Here is a 19,492-nt window from a genome sequence, read left to right on the forward strand (position 1 = left end):
AAAAAGTAGGTATACAGAACACTTTTAAATAAAGACTTAAGAGTTGGAAACAAGTTTCTCACTTACTTGACTTTTAGAAGTTTCTTTAGTCATCCTATTCTTATTTGCTTGCTTTTTTTGCATATATGTTTGTTTATATGCACCATCCAATAAGCTTGTTCTTTTTATGTGAGCTTTATGAATTTATTTGTCTATTTTTATTAATTACTTAGTCAAAATTTTTCTTGTAAACTCTTAATCATATTTAGGTAAAATTACCTATTTATATATATAAAATTATATATATATATATATATATATATATATATATATATATATATATATATATATATATATATATATATATATATACATTTTATTAGAGAATCACCTGTTTTTTGTAATATTTTTTATTTAAACACAAAACATTATATCAATCACCTTACTTGTCCGTCAATACTGAGCGATCAGTAGTAATATTTAATATAATGATTTTTGAATATTCGAATATTGACGGAAAAAGGAAAGATTTTGTAATTTTAAAACAATGAGATTTTTCAAGATTTTTAAAAATCAAACTAAATTACCAAATAATATAAATGAATTTAAAAAATCACTATCCGATTTTAGATATAATTACCTGAAATAGCTTTCTATGAATTAAAAAAATAATAACTCAAGTTTTACCATATTTGTAGTTTCCATTTGCGTGACAAGATGTTACTTTAACTTAAAAATTTTGTGAATGTTTGCTTAAAAATTTTAGTTTAATTTATTTATATAAAGGTTGTATTGCTCTGACACCTGCTTAGTTAGTCATCTTCGAAATGCTTTGCAATGTCAGCGCATGAAACCTCCTTAGTAGCCAGAGGTGAGATTAAATACATTAGGGTGACATTTTTAAAATATAGTTTTTTATTGTTTTGCTTGCTTAGTTACCTATCTTCGAAACGCTCTATAAGGTCAGCGTAGAAAACCTGTCAGCGCACGAAATCGTCTAAGCAGCCAGAGGTGATATTATATACATTAGGGTGACATTTTGAAAATATAGTTGTTTATTGTTTTACTCGCTTAGTTACCTTATCTTTGAAATGCGCTATAAGGTCAACGCATAAGACCTATCAAAAACTGTTGCAGTATAAGGAAAATTGATTTTTATTTGAAAAAATATGCAGAAATGCTCTTAGAGAATGTATGTAAAAAGTCAACATTATGTTGAATTTGAAGTATGTGTAACATTTTTCGGGTCATATTCACAACTTGCATGTCGAGTTTGAGGAAAATCTAAATTCTTCACTTTTATTGCTAAATTCAGTCCTTAAAATATAAAGTTGTATATTTGTGCGCAATCTTTGCTCCTTACATTTCTTTTAAGTCTTTTATGTGATTACTGTAAATTATGTAAAAGTGTATTTTTATTTCTTTTTGAAAATATATTTCTTACTGTCTAAGGATATTATATATTTTAAGTGAATACCGTTTGCAATGACCTGTGTTTTATAACATTTTTACAAACACGAACAGATTTTCAAAGATATTGTTATCGATTTAAAATGTTGGAGAACTATTAGATTTTTATGTTGATGATCTTATCGATTTGTACGAAAAATTTACGCAATTTACGCAACGAAGTCATTGTAGTTCATTTACTAAGGTAGAAAATAAAGTAAAAAGCAAATAGCTTGTTGTGCAAAGTTTAAGTCAGAGCGCATCATTTTTTTTATGGTACGCACTAATAAAAATTTCAATCCACTTTTTACAAAAGTCAATCATGTGTTTGCATTCAACAAATTTCAAATTTCAAAAAATTTCATTTAATAAAACTTTAGGTACCCGTCGAGAGATGGGCTTGGCGAGGGCTTCGTCCTATGGCTTCAACTGGTTGGGGACTCACCAGCTGTAATTATGAAAAATTAAAAAAATTTATTTTAATTTTTCTCATGGCTTTTGTCGATTGCTGTATGTTTTTTTGTAAAAAGATATATTGGAAAATAATTAACTTTTTTCTAACAGAAACAAACGTTACAATGGTTGTTTTTTTTTAAAAAGAAACTTTTTCTTAGTCACACGCAAAGACAATAACAACAAATATTCTGCAAGAAAGGTGGCTACCTGAAACTTCGTTCTTTTCCTTGCAGTAAATTTTTGTTGCCTTTCAAATTACAGAATCACACTATCTCAAACGCTTTTAGTCAGGAATATTTATTACTGATTGCTTAAATAAGGCAACAGAGTGATTTAAATAAGACCATATTCAGAACTTCTTTAGAGCTCATTAAACTGAGTTGTAAGAGTCTCGATAAAATTTGTATAATACGAAAGATTTTATAATATGATGTATTTCAAATCATTTTTAAATGCTCAGCTAGCTTCGTCAGAGATTTACTTCAAAACAGATGCTAATTTATTATGTTATTTGCAGAAATATGTAAATTATCGGAACATTTATATATTTGTTAATAAGTCCTATCAATCAGCTGATTAGTTCCTCTCAACCATTAGCAGCTACTGTTTCTCTTATAAATTCTTGTAAATCATCGTTCATTATAGATTATTTGTGACGTAATTGAGAATTAAACCGGTATGTATAGGGGAAAACTATTCCCCAAAAAAACTATTTCAATCATTTTATCTTAAAATAAACTGAAAGAGTTTGCAGTTTTTTTAATAATTTTACTTTTATTTACTCTTTTTTTTTTATTTAAAAATACAGAAAACATTACGATGAAAGCACTCCGTTTGTTTTCTCAATCCAATGCATTAATCTTTGCGGAGAAAAAAACGACCTTCCAAAAAGTACAGACGCCACGGGTGAATTTGGCCAGAGAGTGAACAAATATTTCATTGTAATGCAGTGATTACATTGTATAAATTGTACGCGTATAATGACACGAAGTATAATAACACGAAGTCGCATTAAGAATAAAAAATTTAAAAAATCTTAAAAAATAATAACTGAAAAAAAAGTTATTTTTCGAGTAATCAAAAAAAAAAAAAATTATAATTAAGAGATTGAATTAAGAAAAGCTGCAACAAGGAGGACGCCATAACTTTTTAAATACCAAGCATCATGCGTTGTCTAAATTAAACAGCTTTTAAAGAAGTTCGTTGCGATCAAAAGTTTTTGATTCAGTTTAGTTTTAAATCCTTTCAATTTATTCCTTTGAATATTTTGACCACAATAGTTTTTTAGTTAACGAGAATGAAAGCGGGTATAATTAAACGTTAAGAAAACTGTACAACTGGCATTTTTAGTTTTTACGAACTAATTTTTAAAGGGAAAAACGTTTTGAATCTTTTTTTTTTTTTTTTTTTTTTTTTTTTTTCACATTAATGTATAGAATTTTTCGCTCCATCATACGGAAAAAAAAATATTTAAAAATTTTAACATGAGTTAAAAAGAGTTCCTTTGAGTAAATTGTTTTAAATTTTATTCGCTGACTTTTCAGTTTCGTAAACAAAAACATTCAGCGCTAAACATTAAATGTAGTTTTGCAGTAAAAATTCTGCTGAAGACGACCCTTTTTTCAGAATTAACTTTGCTAGTTTTCGGAAGAAAGATACGAAGAAAAACTGAAATAAAAAGGTTTTCTGTTTAGTTAAACACACTTTTTACTTATTTTATATATTTATAAAAATATTTCACACTTATTTATTAAATTCAGTTATGCAACAAGTCCATATATAAATATGAGTAAATAAAAAAACAAGGAATTACATAGACCAGCAACTCAATGCAACGATTGCACAAACAAAATAAGGTGACTTCTCATTATGCAAAGCATCCACTTATGTAAGATATTCTAAAGACAACTTTATCATTCAGGATAAAGAACCCTGCAAGCTCTATTGATACTGGCACAGTCACCATTTTAAGTACTCTTACTGAATTAAAATAAGCTGAAATGCTTATTGAACTTGCCGGTTTTGGTAGGACCCGTAAAGAAGTATTAATTTATTTATGAACAGTAAACCAGGCAAAGCTTGGCACTGTACTTTCATCAAACGTTAGAAACAGATGAAGCGAGAGAACTGCATGAAAAATTGCAATACTCAGAGTCATAGGCACCGAGTTCACGGGGGCAACAGGGGCGGGACCCCCTCCTCCCCGTCCCGGAAATTTATAATAATTATATATTATCACGGATTATCATGAGGGCGAGAATATCTATTCGCCCCCGAGATAATCCGTGATAATATACTATTAGTGTAAACTTGCAATAAGCAACCCGTAATACGGGTTATGGTCGATCTGTTATTTATAGTGGCTGTCTTCCACAATTTAAAGTTGCGAAACCTTAACTAATAACTTTTTAGAAAAACCCCTTCAAATTAAAAAAAAAAGACTATATGTTAGAATAAAATAAAAAGGAAAGAGGAGGTTAAATAAGTTACAATTATTTAACATTATTTTAGTAATTTACACTTTACATAAGTCATATCTGAGTAATACACAGCCATTTGTCTCTACATTAATTAGTTCAACATATTGCGTTTTTAGTTACTGACACAAAATAAAAACGCGTCAACATGCTGTAAATTGACGAAAAAGTAAAGAGGAAATTGTACTATATTTTTTTAACATAAATTCTATTTAATCGAATTAATGTAAAGCGAACGAAAATTATACATGAGTTGTTAATTATTTGGTATCCACTTGTTACATGTTTCTTTAAATAAGAATATTGTCTCAAAAACAATAAAAGCATTTAATTTAATAAATTTATTATAAATAACTAAGGAATTTAGTACAAATTCGTTTCAATCAAAAAGTTAATTTACAATTAAACATGTGTTTAACAAATTTTAAAAAATGTTATCTATCATCTTTTATATTGCATTAATGCGTCATATGATAAACCTAAAAAAAAAATTGTAACAGATAAGTAGACAGAAGAAAGAAAGAAAGAAAGAAAGCAAACTGACAAACAATTTACCTGCTTTTCGATAACTTTTCATACTTGAACTGCTGTCATGATGCAGCTTGATGGAGTTGTTTTATGACACTATTTCATGTAGGATTTTTGTAAACTTTAGTTATAATCAAATTGAAATATTATTTAATAGCAGCTATATAGCTTTACATAGTCTTCGCTTACAGAAAATTTCATAAGATGATTCAATAAATTAATCTAGCAATTATCTATTTTTAACAATATTTTGTTATATTATTAAGGAAATGATAACAAAAAACTTTTTTTCGATGATTGAGTATTAAATCAATTTAATTATATTTATGTTTAATTGGTGAAATTCAAATAAAGTGTTAATTAAAAAAAGAGAAAAAGAAATTAAATTTACATCTTTTATTATTAAAACTAATTACAAAAAAAATAAATTAAAAAAAAAAAGCTGTTTTTTAAAAAAGTGAAAAAAACAGCAACAAAAAAGTTATAAATATCTTCATTGATAGAAGACATTTACAACCTTTTCGTTGCTGTTTTTTCTTCGGTGTCTCCCAACACCCCGATATGGATGAGCTCTCCATTTAAAGGAAGGCTCATCTATACCGCCATTGATACACCATTTATTGAAGGACCTCTCCGAGAGAGGCCCTGGGTGTTGGGAGCGATATCGCCGGTATTGTTCAAACGTAAGCGGCTCTAAAATTACAAATAGAAGGATATAATAAAAAAATTAAAAATATTTGCAATTTTATTTATTCATAATATAAAGCTTAAACTCACCATTTTCACAAGATGAAGAGGATGCTAAAAATAATTATATAAAAAAAAAAGTAAATTAAAAAGGGTTAAACTTGTGATTAATTTAATTTTAACAAAAATGAGTAAAATGCGATGTTTAAAAATGCCATATTTATGTTACAGATTAAATAGTTATTTCACTGATTGCAAATATTTCTCCATGAAAAAATATAAATTTTAAAACACAGGCTTACCGGTTATGCTTTTAGCAGACACTAAAGACAAAAAAATATACCTTAAAATAATTGATAATATATTATTTACATATAATATATAGTTATAATTTTTTTTACCTAATACTTTCATTTCCTCCATAAAATTGTCTAATGTAAGAAAAAAGATAACTGAAGCTAAAACTAATATAAAGTTAACTAAAACTGATTAAACTAAACCAAAACTATAAATTAAAATAAACTTTGAATCTTAATATCTGTAGCTCAGAAGACAAAGATCAATTGTCCTGAAATGGCTTTTCACTTTCAACTTTTTATTTTTAATTTTTGTCAAAATTATATTTCATGCGCCTCAAGACAAATTAAATAAAACTTGAAATAATATATTTAAATACCAAAAATAAGTCAATGAAGACTTATTATTTTATTTTCTCTCTCCTGGACAATTTCTAAAATGTCACAACCGACTTTGGACTTTAGAGGTACAGATATAAATGCTTCATTTATTTAACTATACTAATCATATAATTTATACTTAGTTTCTTTTCCAACTCTCCTAAAAGAAAAAATAAAATAAAGGTAAAGTACTTGAAGTTTTAAAATTCCAGTTACAGTACAAATAAACAAATTCTTGTTAACAAACATCTAATAGCAAAAACACTTACTTATTTCCGTCTGCACTGTGTCTAAACAACAAAAGTACTAAATTGTATAGACGTTAAAATATTTTCTTAACTTTTTAAAAATAAATTCATTTAACTTATGTAACTAATACCTATATTAGCTTGCTCTTTATCAACTAAAAAAAATAAATCTTAATTAAACTTACTTGATATAAAATAATAAAAAGCTGTCTTACTGACAAATTTAAATTTCTTCTCTTTATTATTGACAATATAGGTTTAAGTAGGACTTAAGTTCTTGGGCTTATTGTATAAAATTAAATTAACTAACTGTTTTACTTAATAACCAACAACCTTATTTTAAAAAACATTTTAGTTACTTTATAAAAAATTATAAAAAATAGAAATCCTTTAAAACTTACTACCTCTCTCTTCATTGTTGTCAGCTAAACAGAAAAACAAACAAATATTGAAGTCAGTTCTTTTTTAAACCTCCTTAATTACTTCAATATTAGAAAAATTATTTAATCTTTCTAGATTGAATTAATTTACAAAAATTTTCGTCTAAACCATTTTATTATTGAAAAGTTAATTTAAATCAACAAACATATTGTAACCTTTCATTATAACAAAAATTCAGCGACTAAAAATAAACATATCTTTATGAGCTATCTACGTAATATGACAGGAATCAGTAACATAATACACATCTAATCTAAATAAATACAAACCTTGATCTTCACCAATTTCGGACATTCTATTAATTCGATATTCGATATAAAAAATAAAAGGAAATATGCTTAAAAACAAATTAATATAAAAAACAAATTAATATTAAAAAATGTAAACGATTAAAGTGGTTAAACAGTATGTGAAATCAAGACGACCGCATTGTCAGTACACTTATATAACTCACTCCTTACTTTTTAGCTTTTACAATTTATATAGGTTTTCCAAATTCATTGTGTACAATGAATATTCCCTGTGTACAATGAATATTCCTTTGTGTACAATGAATATTCCTTGTGTACAATGAATATTCCTTGTGCACAATGAATTTTTTTACAATGAATATATCACGCACGGACAACGCTCCTTCTGACGCGACACAATAATGAAATTTTTACGCTAATTACAACACAGAATATAACCTTCTTGAAACATATGATAAGATGAAATAGAACAGATATAATAGAAACGTGCTTTTTTAAATGTCTGGAAATTCCAATCTCAAAATTCCAGAACGGAAGAAAAACTAACAGCGCAAACAAAAACTGTCTTTCACTAAACGTAACAAAACAACCAAGAGTAACTAAAAAGTAAAAGCGCATTTAACTTAAGCATTACATTATTACAAATTACATTACGATTAGCATATTCAATTAACTACATTATGATTAGCAATTTTAGTCAATGCCTAAAATAACCAATCTTCTATTATAAATAAATCATCAATTTTAATCAATGCCTAAAATAATCATCAATTTTAATCAATCCCTAAAATAACTTATTAGTGCGTCTAACTCATTACGCAAATAATTAGTTTATTTACTAATACGTGCAGTAAACATATCTGGACATAAGAACCAATTTGTCTTGACTCCATTTTTTTTGAATGAGTAAAATACAAATTTGATATTTGTCGCATATTCCGTCTGGGCCATATAGCCTTCTAATCGTTATTTATTGCGGTTTAATAGGAAACCACAATCAATTAAGTCATAAATCCCTTTTATGAGCCAAAAAAATCTTGAAATAGTATTTTTACTATACTATCACATTTATACTTACAATGTGCTATCACATTTAGCAACCAAAAATGTTTTAAATTGGCTTTTAAAGGTTACGTTACTTTCATAGTTTTTAACGTGACATACTTTCATGTTTGTTAACCAAGCTGACCGCACCCGGGTCTTGTTAAGTCTGTTCAACACAGACCATTTTTATATTGTGGTCTCTTTTCTGACCACTTTTACATATGGCCTGTTTGTTTCAATAGTTTTTAGTAAACGGTAATATGCTGCCATTTACTTAAAATTCCTTCTGTGACTCGAAATTTAATTCTCTTAAATATTTTGACACTAATAAAGGACCTCACTTCCCCGTTTTTGCCTTAATGGTGGCCAGGAGAATAGTTATTTTTATTAAGAGTAATCAAGTTTTTGATGAAGACCTTTTACCAAACTAATAAAATGTAAAACAATGATTTACATGTATAAGAATTTTTTCTTTCCTCAAAAGTGTTGCAAGTGCAAATTAAGCTAATTAATTAGTTAAACACCTTATAAAATTTAAGTAACTCGATATTTTACAAATGCGCAGCAAAACTACAATGTTCTCCATGCTTTTAAAGGTTTTTAGTTGCGACCCCCAGTTTAAAAAGATCCTCTAAGTTACGTACAACAAATTATTAGGCATAAAATAGAGAAAATTTAAAAAAAATTGAACTAATTGCATATATTTATATCATTTTAACTGACAAAAATTTACAATAAAAGGAATTCAGGTTGTTTTTTTTAAATCGTATAAATGCGTCAATCGCAAATCTTAAAGAAAAAAAAAAAAATGGAATTATGATACCATAATTACAACAACAACAACAAAAAAAAACACCACATAAAAACTGAAATTCGATTTACCTATTTATAGTAACCTATTTTGACATAGCAGTTAATATAAACATTTATCGAATATATAAACTATAAAATCTGTTTCGAAGTACAAAAGGATTAACAATACTATAAAAAAATAAAAAAATAAAAAAAAATTAATAAATAATCAAATTAAGATATAAATTGCATTTTTAGCATAATGTCGTCTTGGCTTTTAGTATATGAATAAAAGCAGTAAGTTCCAATAATGAAACTACCTATTATTCATATTTAACAATAGACACCAACGTGAAGGTAAGCCAAGCAGTCTATCAACACAAAACATCACAACAATAACACATAACAATAGAATATTTACACCCTTGATCCTAAAATCCAGCGAAAAAAACAAACCAAATTAAAATATGAAAGGCAATATGGAAAACCAATTTAAAGTTAACTATATTTATCTTTTTACTAAACATATAAATACATAAAAGTATATTTGTTTTTATATTCAATATTAGTTATTCAATTACTTCAAATTTAGGACATTAAAACAACCTAGATTTAAAGATGAAGGTTGCATACTCTCTCAAACACATTACGCTAAACATTAACAGACATTATTATGTGTTTCCAGAATAATTAAAAAAGGCTAGACAACACCTAGCTCTAAAGCAGTAACACCGCCTGGCACTAAATGCTGCCAAGTCACACCTCTGCTATAAGTACACCGCTTGGCTGGCAAGGTTATCGATCTTGCACAACAATGCCAAGTCACACCACTTTGAAAACATGGAAACAACATAATTTAAACATATATACAACTATAAACCAATATGGCTTTATACAACACATATAAACACATTTTATAACAATATTAAATGACAGATATATTTATCAAAAACTATGAAAAAAAATATTAAAATAATAAATAATGTTATACATAAAAAATGGGCTCACAACCTACAAACAGTAAGTTTTCGAAATGAAAATCTAAAGACTATAAATTAAGAACATTAGAAAATATAACATTATTTGTGTAACACTTTTCACCTACCATACCTTGAATGAGATGTTTATCAATTTTGAAAAACAAACTGTTAAATGCTCTAGTTCTTAAACATGCAACATATAATTGACCATGAGAGAAACACGGTTTTTTGAGATATACCCCAACTCTATCAAATGTTTGACCTTGACTTTTGTTAATTGTCATCGAATAAGCCAATCTGACAGGAAACTGACGACGTTTCAGAACAGAAGGTAAATTAGAATCCGATGGAGCCAACTGAATTCGAGGAACAAAAACTCGTTTACCACCAGAAACACCTGTCAAAACCTCTGCATCAATGTAATTATTTTGAAGAGCACAAACTTTCATTCGAGTACCATTGCATAACCCAGCTTTGAGATCTAAATTTCTAAGTAGCATAATTACACAACCAATTTTCAATTTTAAACAATGAGGTGGCATACCTGAAGGAGTTAAGCTGTTCAAAAACTCAACAGGAAAGTGATTTCTTTCATTAAGGTCATCAGTGTCAATTTGATCAGCACTTAAATATATTTTGACCTCACCCGGCAGACATTCAAGCACTTCTTCATTGATTGATAATGAATCAACATTAGTTGGTGTTAAAATCACGCGTTTAGAATAATCGTTTTGATCAGCATCTCCGAAAATCTTTTCAACTATTGATTCGTTTTCTCTAATAATGCACCGATTTGGTATTTCAATGCATCCTTTAAAAGGATCCTCCTCTTTGACAGGTATTGTTCCATTCCCAAGTTTTAGTAGCCATTGGGAAAATTCACCTTCCCCATCTTGTACTCTCATATTTTCAGTTAATGCAAACTTCTGCACCCATTGCCAATGCAAAGAACATTTTATACACGACTCTAGTATTTCAGCTGGTTGTCCTCTTTTCACAACAGGCAGAATTTGCCTAAAGTCACCACCAAAAAGAATGATTTTTCCTCCGAACGGAAAGTTGTTGTTGCAAATATCTTTTAACAACCTATCAATTGCATTTAAGGCATGTTTAGGTATCATGGATGTTTCATCAAGCAAAAACAAACTAACTTGTCTTAAAAAATGCCCGTGTATAGAATTAGGAGTTACATTACATGTGCTATTATCCAATATTGGAACAGGAAGTTTGAATAAGCCATGCAATGTAGATCCATTTGTAAGAAGAGTTGCTGCTATGCCAGTCCATGCAGCTGTAGCAGATTTAAAGCCCCTACTTTTGGTTTCAGCAATCAAATAATTATAAGTAAAAGTTTTTCCACTACCAGCTGGTCCATCCATGAAAAACAATCTAGAATGTTGATTTTCTACACTTGGTTGTTCATTCAGTGCAGCAAGGATAGCATTACATACATTTAATTGATTGACATTAAGCAACAGTCTCATTCGATTGGCTTCATCAATAGATTGTTGAACATTTTCATCAAAATTTTCTAGATTTAAGCCTATAAACTCATCAATAACAGGCAGATTGTAATCAGCCAGCGTTTTACCACTTTGATTAATAATCTTTTCAATTTGATGAAGAGTAGCTTGTTCAGATGTTAGAAGTGGGAATGAGCGGTGAATGAAATCTTCCATCATAAAAGCTTTGTATGAATTCCAGAGATCTAAAGGATTGTCAGGTTCACAAAAGGTCAAAATAATTGAAAACAACTGTCTAATTTGCTTTGGCATACGTGTTAAAACCGCCTCAGAGAGTGTATTCTGCCATTCAGTGTCATCTTGCAGCAAGCCTTTCAAAACACATGCTTCACGAAACGTTTCAAGAACAATACCATTAACAGTACGCACATCCTCCCAAGATGTTGCTCCTTTTGCTTGCAAAAGTAACAGTCTAAGAAAAAACAATTCTCCAGTTGGATTAACTTTATACATTCTTACTATCACCTTATCACCGCCCCTTTGTCTAACCTTCCATTTACAATGTTTATCATCAAATATAAAGTGATAAGGAATGTCTACATAACAATAGCAATGTGCTCTTTCATTTTCAGTATTTAACTTAAACCATGCTGTTAGGTACGTATCACGTTGAGCTGCACGATCTAAAGCCATTTGTTCTGCTCCTTCTCTAAAATACACTAATTGATTTTCAGGTAGATGAACTTTAAGGCGTATAATAGTGTGTGACATATGACTTATTGGATACGCAAAAATTCGCCACAATGCTTCAGGTGCACTAACATAACAACAATCTAAAAAAGTGTTTACTTCATCATGATTAATTTGTTCATTTATTACAATATTGGCACAGTCGTGACCCTTGTATATGTATTTGTTCAAATATTTAACAGCCTTAACAGACATGCAAGCTTCAACATTAATGTGAGCTTGATATTTCTTTGATAACCATGGATTGTAAGGTACCACCCAGCGGTTATCTACATTATTACCTTTGATATTGATAACCAAACCATTATCACAACGTCTATAGCGTGGATAACCATTATGAACTGCTACTGTGTTAGTAGTAAATTCTTTAGGATAGTTTTTGCTGCACACACCATCTTTCATGCAGGGAGAATTTGGATTCAGTATGCCACATGGACCGTGAATCATGCAAGCTTTAACAACGTCATAAAGGTCTCGATTAACAATCGGATCTGGAATTTCTGCAGATATTAAATTATTGATATCATGTGCTGTTTCAAGCTTATCATCATTTGCAAAGTGAAGTAAAATATGAACATGTGGCAAACCACGCTTTTGAAACTCAATAACCTGAACATGTGTTACAACTTTCCCTAATACACCGTGCTTAAAAATGTCATTGAGAAGGTTATTTAATTTGAGTTTAAATACTCGAATAACCAAGTCAGGTCTATCATTTGCTGTCTGACCAGGATATAAATTTTCAGTTATCTCGCGTCATTTTGGGTTGCAAGTGAAAGTAATAAAAAGATCTGGTTTACCATACTTTTTAATTATAGACATAGCATCTTCAAAGTTTTCTTTTAAAGCTCTAGGACTTCCTACATAAGTTGATGGCAAAACTACAACACGCCCTGGTCTAACATTATGATCATTTCCAAGGTTGTTTACATGTTCATGTAAGACATCATACTGCTCGCTTCTCAGTTTGCTTTGGTTATTTCTGATGAAAGCAAGGCGCTGGCCTTCAATTTTCACATACGCATCAACAGCATATTGCTGAAACAGTTTTTTGCCATAAAAGAGTGAAGAAAAAAATTGTCTAACTGAAAGTTTATAATTGTAATACTGAGATAATGTAACATGATTTCTAACCAATGTAGCACGTTCAGGGTTGTGAACCAATTGATTATGCCAACCAGCATCACCCCTCGGAAAAAATAGAGGATAAACCATAGGATCTAAGTTGGCAGACATACTTGATATAGTTTTAAGAGGTTGACCTCTTGGGTAAATAACAACTTCCCTGGAAGCAGGTGGTGCACCATCTTCACCAACAAATACAACTGCAACTTCATTATGTGAAGGGAGATTATAACGACGTCTATCTTGCCCTTCAAGTAAAGACATTTTTACAACTGACACTGAGCGACCTTCTAGAGCTGCTCGACGAATTTCTTCATCTTCCACTTCAGCCATGTTTTTAAATGCAAGAGCAAATGGATTCTCTTCACTAACAATAGTTTGCAATCGAAACATTAAATCATTTAAGCAAAGATCATTACCACGTTGTTGCATTCTAAAATTTACTGCTGCAAGTGGATCATAGATGTATAGTTGACAATATGTCGGCAGAACATCTTGATTTGGTCTTAGATTACCTATACGATGAAAAACTTGACCACATATTCTAAAACATGGCGGCCCATGATTCATGGGTTGAACTACATTAGCTTCAAATGAAGCAAAAGAAAGACAGGCATTATAATTTCTAATAAATTTTAAAAAATTCAGATTGGCATTTCTATCTGTATAGTTTCCTTTAAATAAATCTTCTAAATCTTGTGGAAATGATGAAGGTTGCGACAAAACTACCTTTCCATTATGGCAACATAAAAAATGTGTTTCATCAAGAAATTTCTTAGCACCACAATGCTGACAAATATAATTCATTTCTCCTAAATAATTATAATCTGGAATAGTATTACTTCTTGCTATACAATGCATTCTTTCGTATCTAGCAGCATTTCTAGCATTTTGTCGATTATTAATTTCATCTTGCCTAAGTCTATCTCTTTCATTTCTGCGACGATTATTTTCAACTCGCCTAACCAAGCTCTCCTCATTTGGGTTCAAATTATTTGCTGCTTGCCGAGCAGCATTTCTAGCATTTTGTCGATTATTAATTTCATCTTGCCTAAGTCTATCTCTTTCATTTCTACGACGATTATTTTCAGCTCGCCTAACCAAGCTCTCCTCATTTGGGTTCAAATTATTTGCTGCTTGCCGAGCAACATTTCTAGCATTTTGTCGATTATGAATTTCATCTCGCCTTAGCCTATCTCTTTCATTTCTGCGACGATTAACTTGCCTATTAACGTTTACATTTTCTACACTAATATCTGCTTCTAGCCTAATATCATCCATTCTTTTTTAATTGAAATTGAAAGTAGTAAGAAAAATCTTAAAGAATCCTGAAGATTGTGATCTTTCCTATATAGCTTTTTTTCTACTCTAAATAGCACACACAAATAATTTTTAAATATAACAGACTGTCATTTAAGATAATTTAAGATAAATTATACAATAATCTTATGACTTTAAAAATATATATCAGCTAAAAGATGTTTTAAAAAAAATTAGCATAGCAAATAATAATAAAAAAAATTATTAAAAACATGCAATTGTAATAATAAACATACTGCTAAAAAAGAAAAATTAAAAAAAAAAACGTTGTAAACCCTTTTTTGCAAACTTATAGTATTTCTATAATATAACTTAAGTAAGATAACATTCATATATAACAAAGCATAAGTAACAACACTATCATGTAACCCTGTGTTAAAAGTTTATCACTTGGCTGGCAAAGTTGACAAACCTTGCTCTACACGTTTACCAAGTCACAGCACTCTGAAAACACAGAAACAACATAATATAAACATATGTACCAACTATAAACTCAATAAATGTGTTTAAATATATATATAAGGTTAAATGTATACCTTATATACATATTTAAACACATTTTTAAAACAATTATATAACACATATTAACACATACACAAACAATAAAAAAACACTTTACATTATTATAAAAACATAAAAACACATTGATAAAACAACTATAAAGCACTCATTACCACATACACATATGTATCAAAAAAACATATGCAAACAATAAACATGTGCAAACAAAAATTTTAAAAATGACGCGAGAAAATTTAAAAAGATCAAAGTAAACAAAATATATATTTACAAACAGCACTCTTTACCTTCTTTTTTTTTTTTCATAAGAACTGTAATCCTCATAACAAAATTTAACCTTTACATACAATAACATGTGGCATGTCATGTCAGTGTTGGCACAAAATTTTAATTTATTTTTCTAGATTTTCTAAAAAAGAACAAAAATAGTTAATAGCATCACAGAAATTTCATAGTAGTAATAACTATTTTATGGAAATAGCATTTGTATAACTTTAAATAACATCCTACCCCATTAGTATAACTTTAAATAACATCCATACCCCTATTTTCCTTCTAAAAAATAACATAACAAAAATAAAACTGCTCAAAGAAAAACTAAAACAAACAAAATATAAACGATTTAAAAAAATTTAAATCCTTTCTACTTTATCTAATAAAAATGTATATATAACTATTTCATATACTTACTTCAATTATAAGATGATCTTAACGATGATTATTTATCTTAATATGATTCTTTATGTAATATATCTAAACTAATAATTAAATTCCAAATCTAAACTAATAATTAAATTCCAAAAGGAAAAAAGTTCAAGCTCGCTTAAGAGATCTTTCTCCAATGGCCGCGTGCATTTACAGAACGCGATTTTTCAAAGCCTAGTAACTAATGACGAAACGACGTTAAACGTTAAACGTTTCTGTGCTAATTATATTATAGATGTCTGGGGGAGGGGGGGCCACTGCCCCTGTTGCCCCCGTGGACTCGGCGCCTATGCTCAGAGTAGCTCCTTTTACTAAAGAAAACATAAATAAAAAATTCAATACATCCAAGACTCAATTTCTTGAAGCAAATATCAATGAACTCTCTGCGTCAAATGTTTGGAATTTAGACGAAATTGGCTTCAAAGGTGAAAAGCGACTTCAAACAATTCTCTACAATTCTGGTTCCAAGCGTCCTCTTAAATTTAAAATAACAAAGCCGGGTGTGTTTTGTATGCTTGCAAAACACACCCGGCTTTGTAAAAATATCCGTTTGACGATGTGTTCTTTTGTACCAAAAATTGTAGAGACTGATATTTTTTACTTTACCTCCTCATCTTTGTAGTTAATTGTATTAATTAATCTATTCAATATTTTTATTTCTATTAATTAAATAAATTTAATTATATGGCTAATTAACGCGTTTAACTTAAAAAGGCAGTCATTTTGTAATTGAACTTTTTTTTTAAATAAAATCTAAATAAAGTTCCAAAATAAAATTTATGTAATCTTATAGAGAGAATATTTCTTAATATATCTTATAAAAAACCGTATGAAAATCTAAAGTTGTGGAGAAAAAGATACATATTGATTGGGTTTTTCTGTTTTAATTGTTTAGTAAGTAATTTAATTGGTATGCTTATAATTTACGTACGTAGTCTATGTGTTCTGATTGAACAGCTATTGCACTGTCAATCAAAGTAAAAAATGTGAAAACTAAGTCCAGTTTTCCTTACTTAACAAATATGCAAACTGTTGACTTATCATCTATAAGAAAAAAGTTCGTATATTTTTCTTTTAGTTTTTTTAAAATTTTTTAGCTTTTATCATTTTATTGGGTTTTCCGTTTGATCCCAAACAAAAATTATATCTCTCATTAATCCACTCAATTTCATGATGTTCCAGAATCATTCATGTCACATTAATATTAAATGTTCAATTCTGAATCAAAATATTTTATGTGGACAATTACTAATTCTAAACAAAGACTTTCACCTAATATTATTGGCAATGCTATTGTATCAGACATGAAAATGACATTTTGCCAAGCTCTGGCTGATTGGATATCAGTGGTCTCTTTCACCTGCATTCACCCTCACAAATCAAACTGCATCAGCATCTGTAGTCACTCTATATGCTCAAGCAGTGCTTGTTGAGGAACTCTTGAATGATGGATATGATTATGTGATGACATCTCATTTACAAAGTGACCCAATTGAGAGACGTTTCTCACAATACAGGCAAATGAGTGGGGCAGATTTCTTGTAAGTTTAAGAACAGTTATAAATTCAGAAAGAATTTTTTCATGTCATTCTTTAATTAAAGAGTATATAAACTTTTGGGAAGAAAATTTACTACCAGATGCTCATCCTTCATTAACTATACTTGATGAACTGTTTAATAATCGAACTGAGGAAATTATAGAAAGTTCTCTTGATTGTAATAGTCAAGAAGTTGCAATAACTATAGCAGGCTATGTTGCAAAAAAATATCAAAAAAGGTCTAAATGTGAAAACTGCAAAGCATATTTGAAAACTGGGGACTGCGGTCTTGAAAATAACTCTTATCTATCTCTGTTATCACGTGGTGGACTATTTGTTCCATTCAAACAGCTTGCAGAATTTGTTTGTAGTGTGTTTGCCATTTTGGATTTAATTGAGAATGAAATCTCATCTTTATCAATTCCTGTCATTAAGTCATCAACATACATGGTACATAAACATGCACCAAAAAGTAAATTTGTTTGTGAGAATCATGGAAGTTGGGGAATTATGTATTCAACAAAAATTCTTGTTAATGTTTTTTTTAACAACAAACATAAAATATCAAAGGATTTCCTTTCCAACGATGCCTTAAAAACATTTAAAAAGAGACAAAGAAAAAAATAAAGTTAAAATTGGAAATATAAACTATTTGTTATGCAAGTTGTATAGCATTTGTTTATATACTTTATTAAAATTTACCTTCTATTTGAGTTCTTTGAATTATTTCTTGAAATTTTTCTTACAGTTTAAGAATATACATGAATATAGATATATATTACAGATAAATATAATATACATAAATATAAATGTACTTTGATTTGAATAATTTTTGTGAGAATCAGTTAACTTTGGTATTTTAGCGATGACTACAAATCTCCAACAAATATTACACAAATGTCTTCAAATCTTTGATAACTAATATATCTTGAATAAATACATAATGATAAACAGCGATTGCCACTTTTATGTTGAAGAAATATAAGTAAATAGTTAAGGTTTGAACTGCTTTTTAATAATTAGATATTTTGTGCAGCCATTTTTTCTAACAGAAATCGGCCTCTTAATTTCCCCCTCAAAAATGTGAGATAAACGGCCGTGAATATAGTTAGCCATAGATACAATACTCAACGCAATGATATATTAAGAATAACTAGATGTCTAACTGCCGTAAATCGGCATAAGAAAAAGTGAAGCAAAAATCGGCCATTATAGGGGGGAAAATCTTTACGCTATTTATCAAATTTGCCCCCCATAATGGCCGACTTTTGCTTAAAAAAATACGCGGAAGTTAGACATCTAGTTATTTTTAATATATCATTGACTCAACGTCGTTAATGCATGTTCTCAAACTTTTTTGTCTTGCTTGCAAACATATTTTTTTTCCGGTCTGCAACATTTGTTTATAAACAATATGATATGTTAAGTTTTAAACAATATCTATAGATATTGTTTAAAACTTAACATAACTTTTGCGATGGAGTAAGAAAATATGTATACATATTTTCTACAAGAAAATAGTAAGTAAATTTATATTCTGCCCGCTATTTTACATGTTTACTTTAATCTTTGGTAATTTAAAGACCGGAATTCTAGTTAAATAGTTTTATGGCATTGTGAAATAGGGGTAGTTCATATCACAGTAATGTTAAATTTTGAGCTTAGACTTTTAAATAAATCTAAAGAGGTTTAACTTTAAAAGTCTAACTAGTCGTATGTTAATTTGTGTGTTCTTCACACTCATATTAACAAAAACTTTCATATAAAATGAAAAAAGCAGATCTTAAACTTGAAATAACTAAATTTTTTCGACCTTTATATGTTTGTAGACATATGACTAGTTAGAAATTAAACATATAACTTAAAACTTGTTTGAAAAAGTTGTTTTCTCAATTTAATTTTTTCTCAATTTAATGTTTTATCTTCATTAAAAAAATACAGTGAAACATGACTTTTTTGTAAAAACGCAAAATTCGTGTATTTTCCAGAACATGCATTAACGGCGTTGAGTAGTTAAGTTCAAATGAAAATATCAATTTTGGCAAAATTTTAAGACTATATAT

At 28.9% G+C, this 19,492-nt stretch overlaps 1 protein-coding gene across 1 annotated transcript; it reads right to left on the reverse strand.

Moving 5' to 3' along the window:
- Positions 1 to 5,319: 5,319 nt before the first annotated feature.
- On the reverse strand, positions 5,320 to 14,810 carry LOC149876665 (uncharacterized). Its single transcript, XM_090075155.1, has 11 exons — positions 12,982 to 14,810; positions 12,416 to 12,867; positions 7,212 to 7,237; positions 6,906 to 6,926; positions 6,633 to 6,656; positions 6,523 to 6,543; positions 6,393 to 6,413; positions 5,978 to 6,007; positions 5,879 to 5,899; positions 5,667 to 5,690; positions 5,320 to 5,582 (listed from the first exon to the last, which is right to left on the reverse strand). The coding sequence occupies exons 1-11, from the start codon at positions 14,626 to 14,628 to the stop codon at positions 5,383 to 5,385; spliced, it is 2,487 nt and encodes an 828-aa protein (XP_089931281.1). The 5' UTR covers positions 14,629 to 14,810; the 3' UTR covers positions 5,320 to 5,382.
- Positions 14,811 to 19,492: the final 4,682 nt, after the last annotated feature.

This window comes from Hydra viridissima, unplaced genomic scaffold (genome assembly GCF_058129835.1).
Source record: "Hydra viridissima isolate aposymbiotic clone 2 unplaced genomic scaffold, HvirCarnegie_v1 scaffold_19, whole genome shotgun sequence".
NCBI classification, from domain to species: domain Eukaryota; kingdom Metazoa; phylum Cnidaria; class Hydrozoa; order Anthoathecata; family Hydridae; genus Hydra; species Hydra viridissima.

Bases quoted from the DNA above. Each gene is read 5' to 3' on its own strand.
- LOC149876665 (XM_090075155.1), bottom strand. From the start codon at position 14,628: ATGGATGATATTAGGCTAGAAGCAGATATTAGTGTAGAAAATGTAAAC. The intron at 12,868-12,981 runs TGACGCGAGATA...GACATTTTTAAG, and splicing joins CTTTCACTTGCAACCCAAAA to CACGGTGTATTAGGGAAAGT. The intron at 6,657-6,905 runs GTAGTAAGTTTT...TATTTTTTTTAG, and splicing joins TGACAACAATGAAGAGAGAG to TTGATAAAGAGCAAGCTAAT.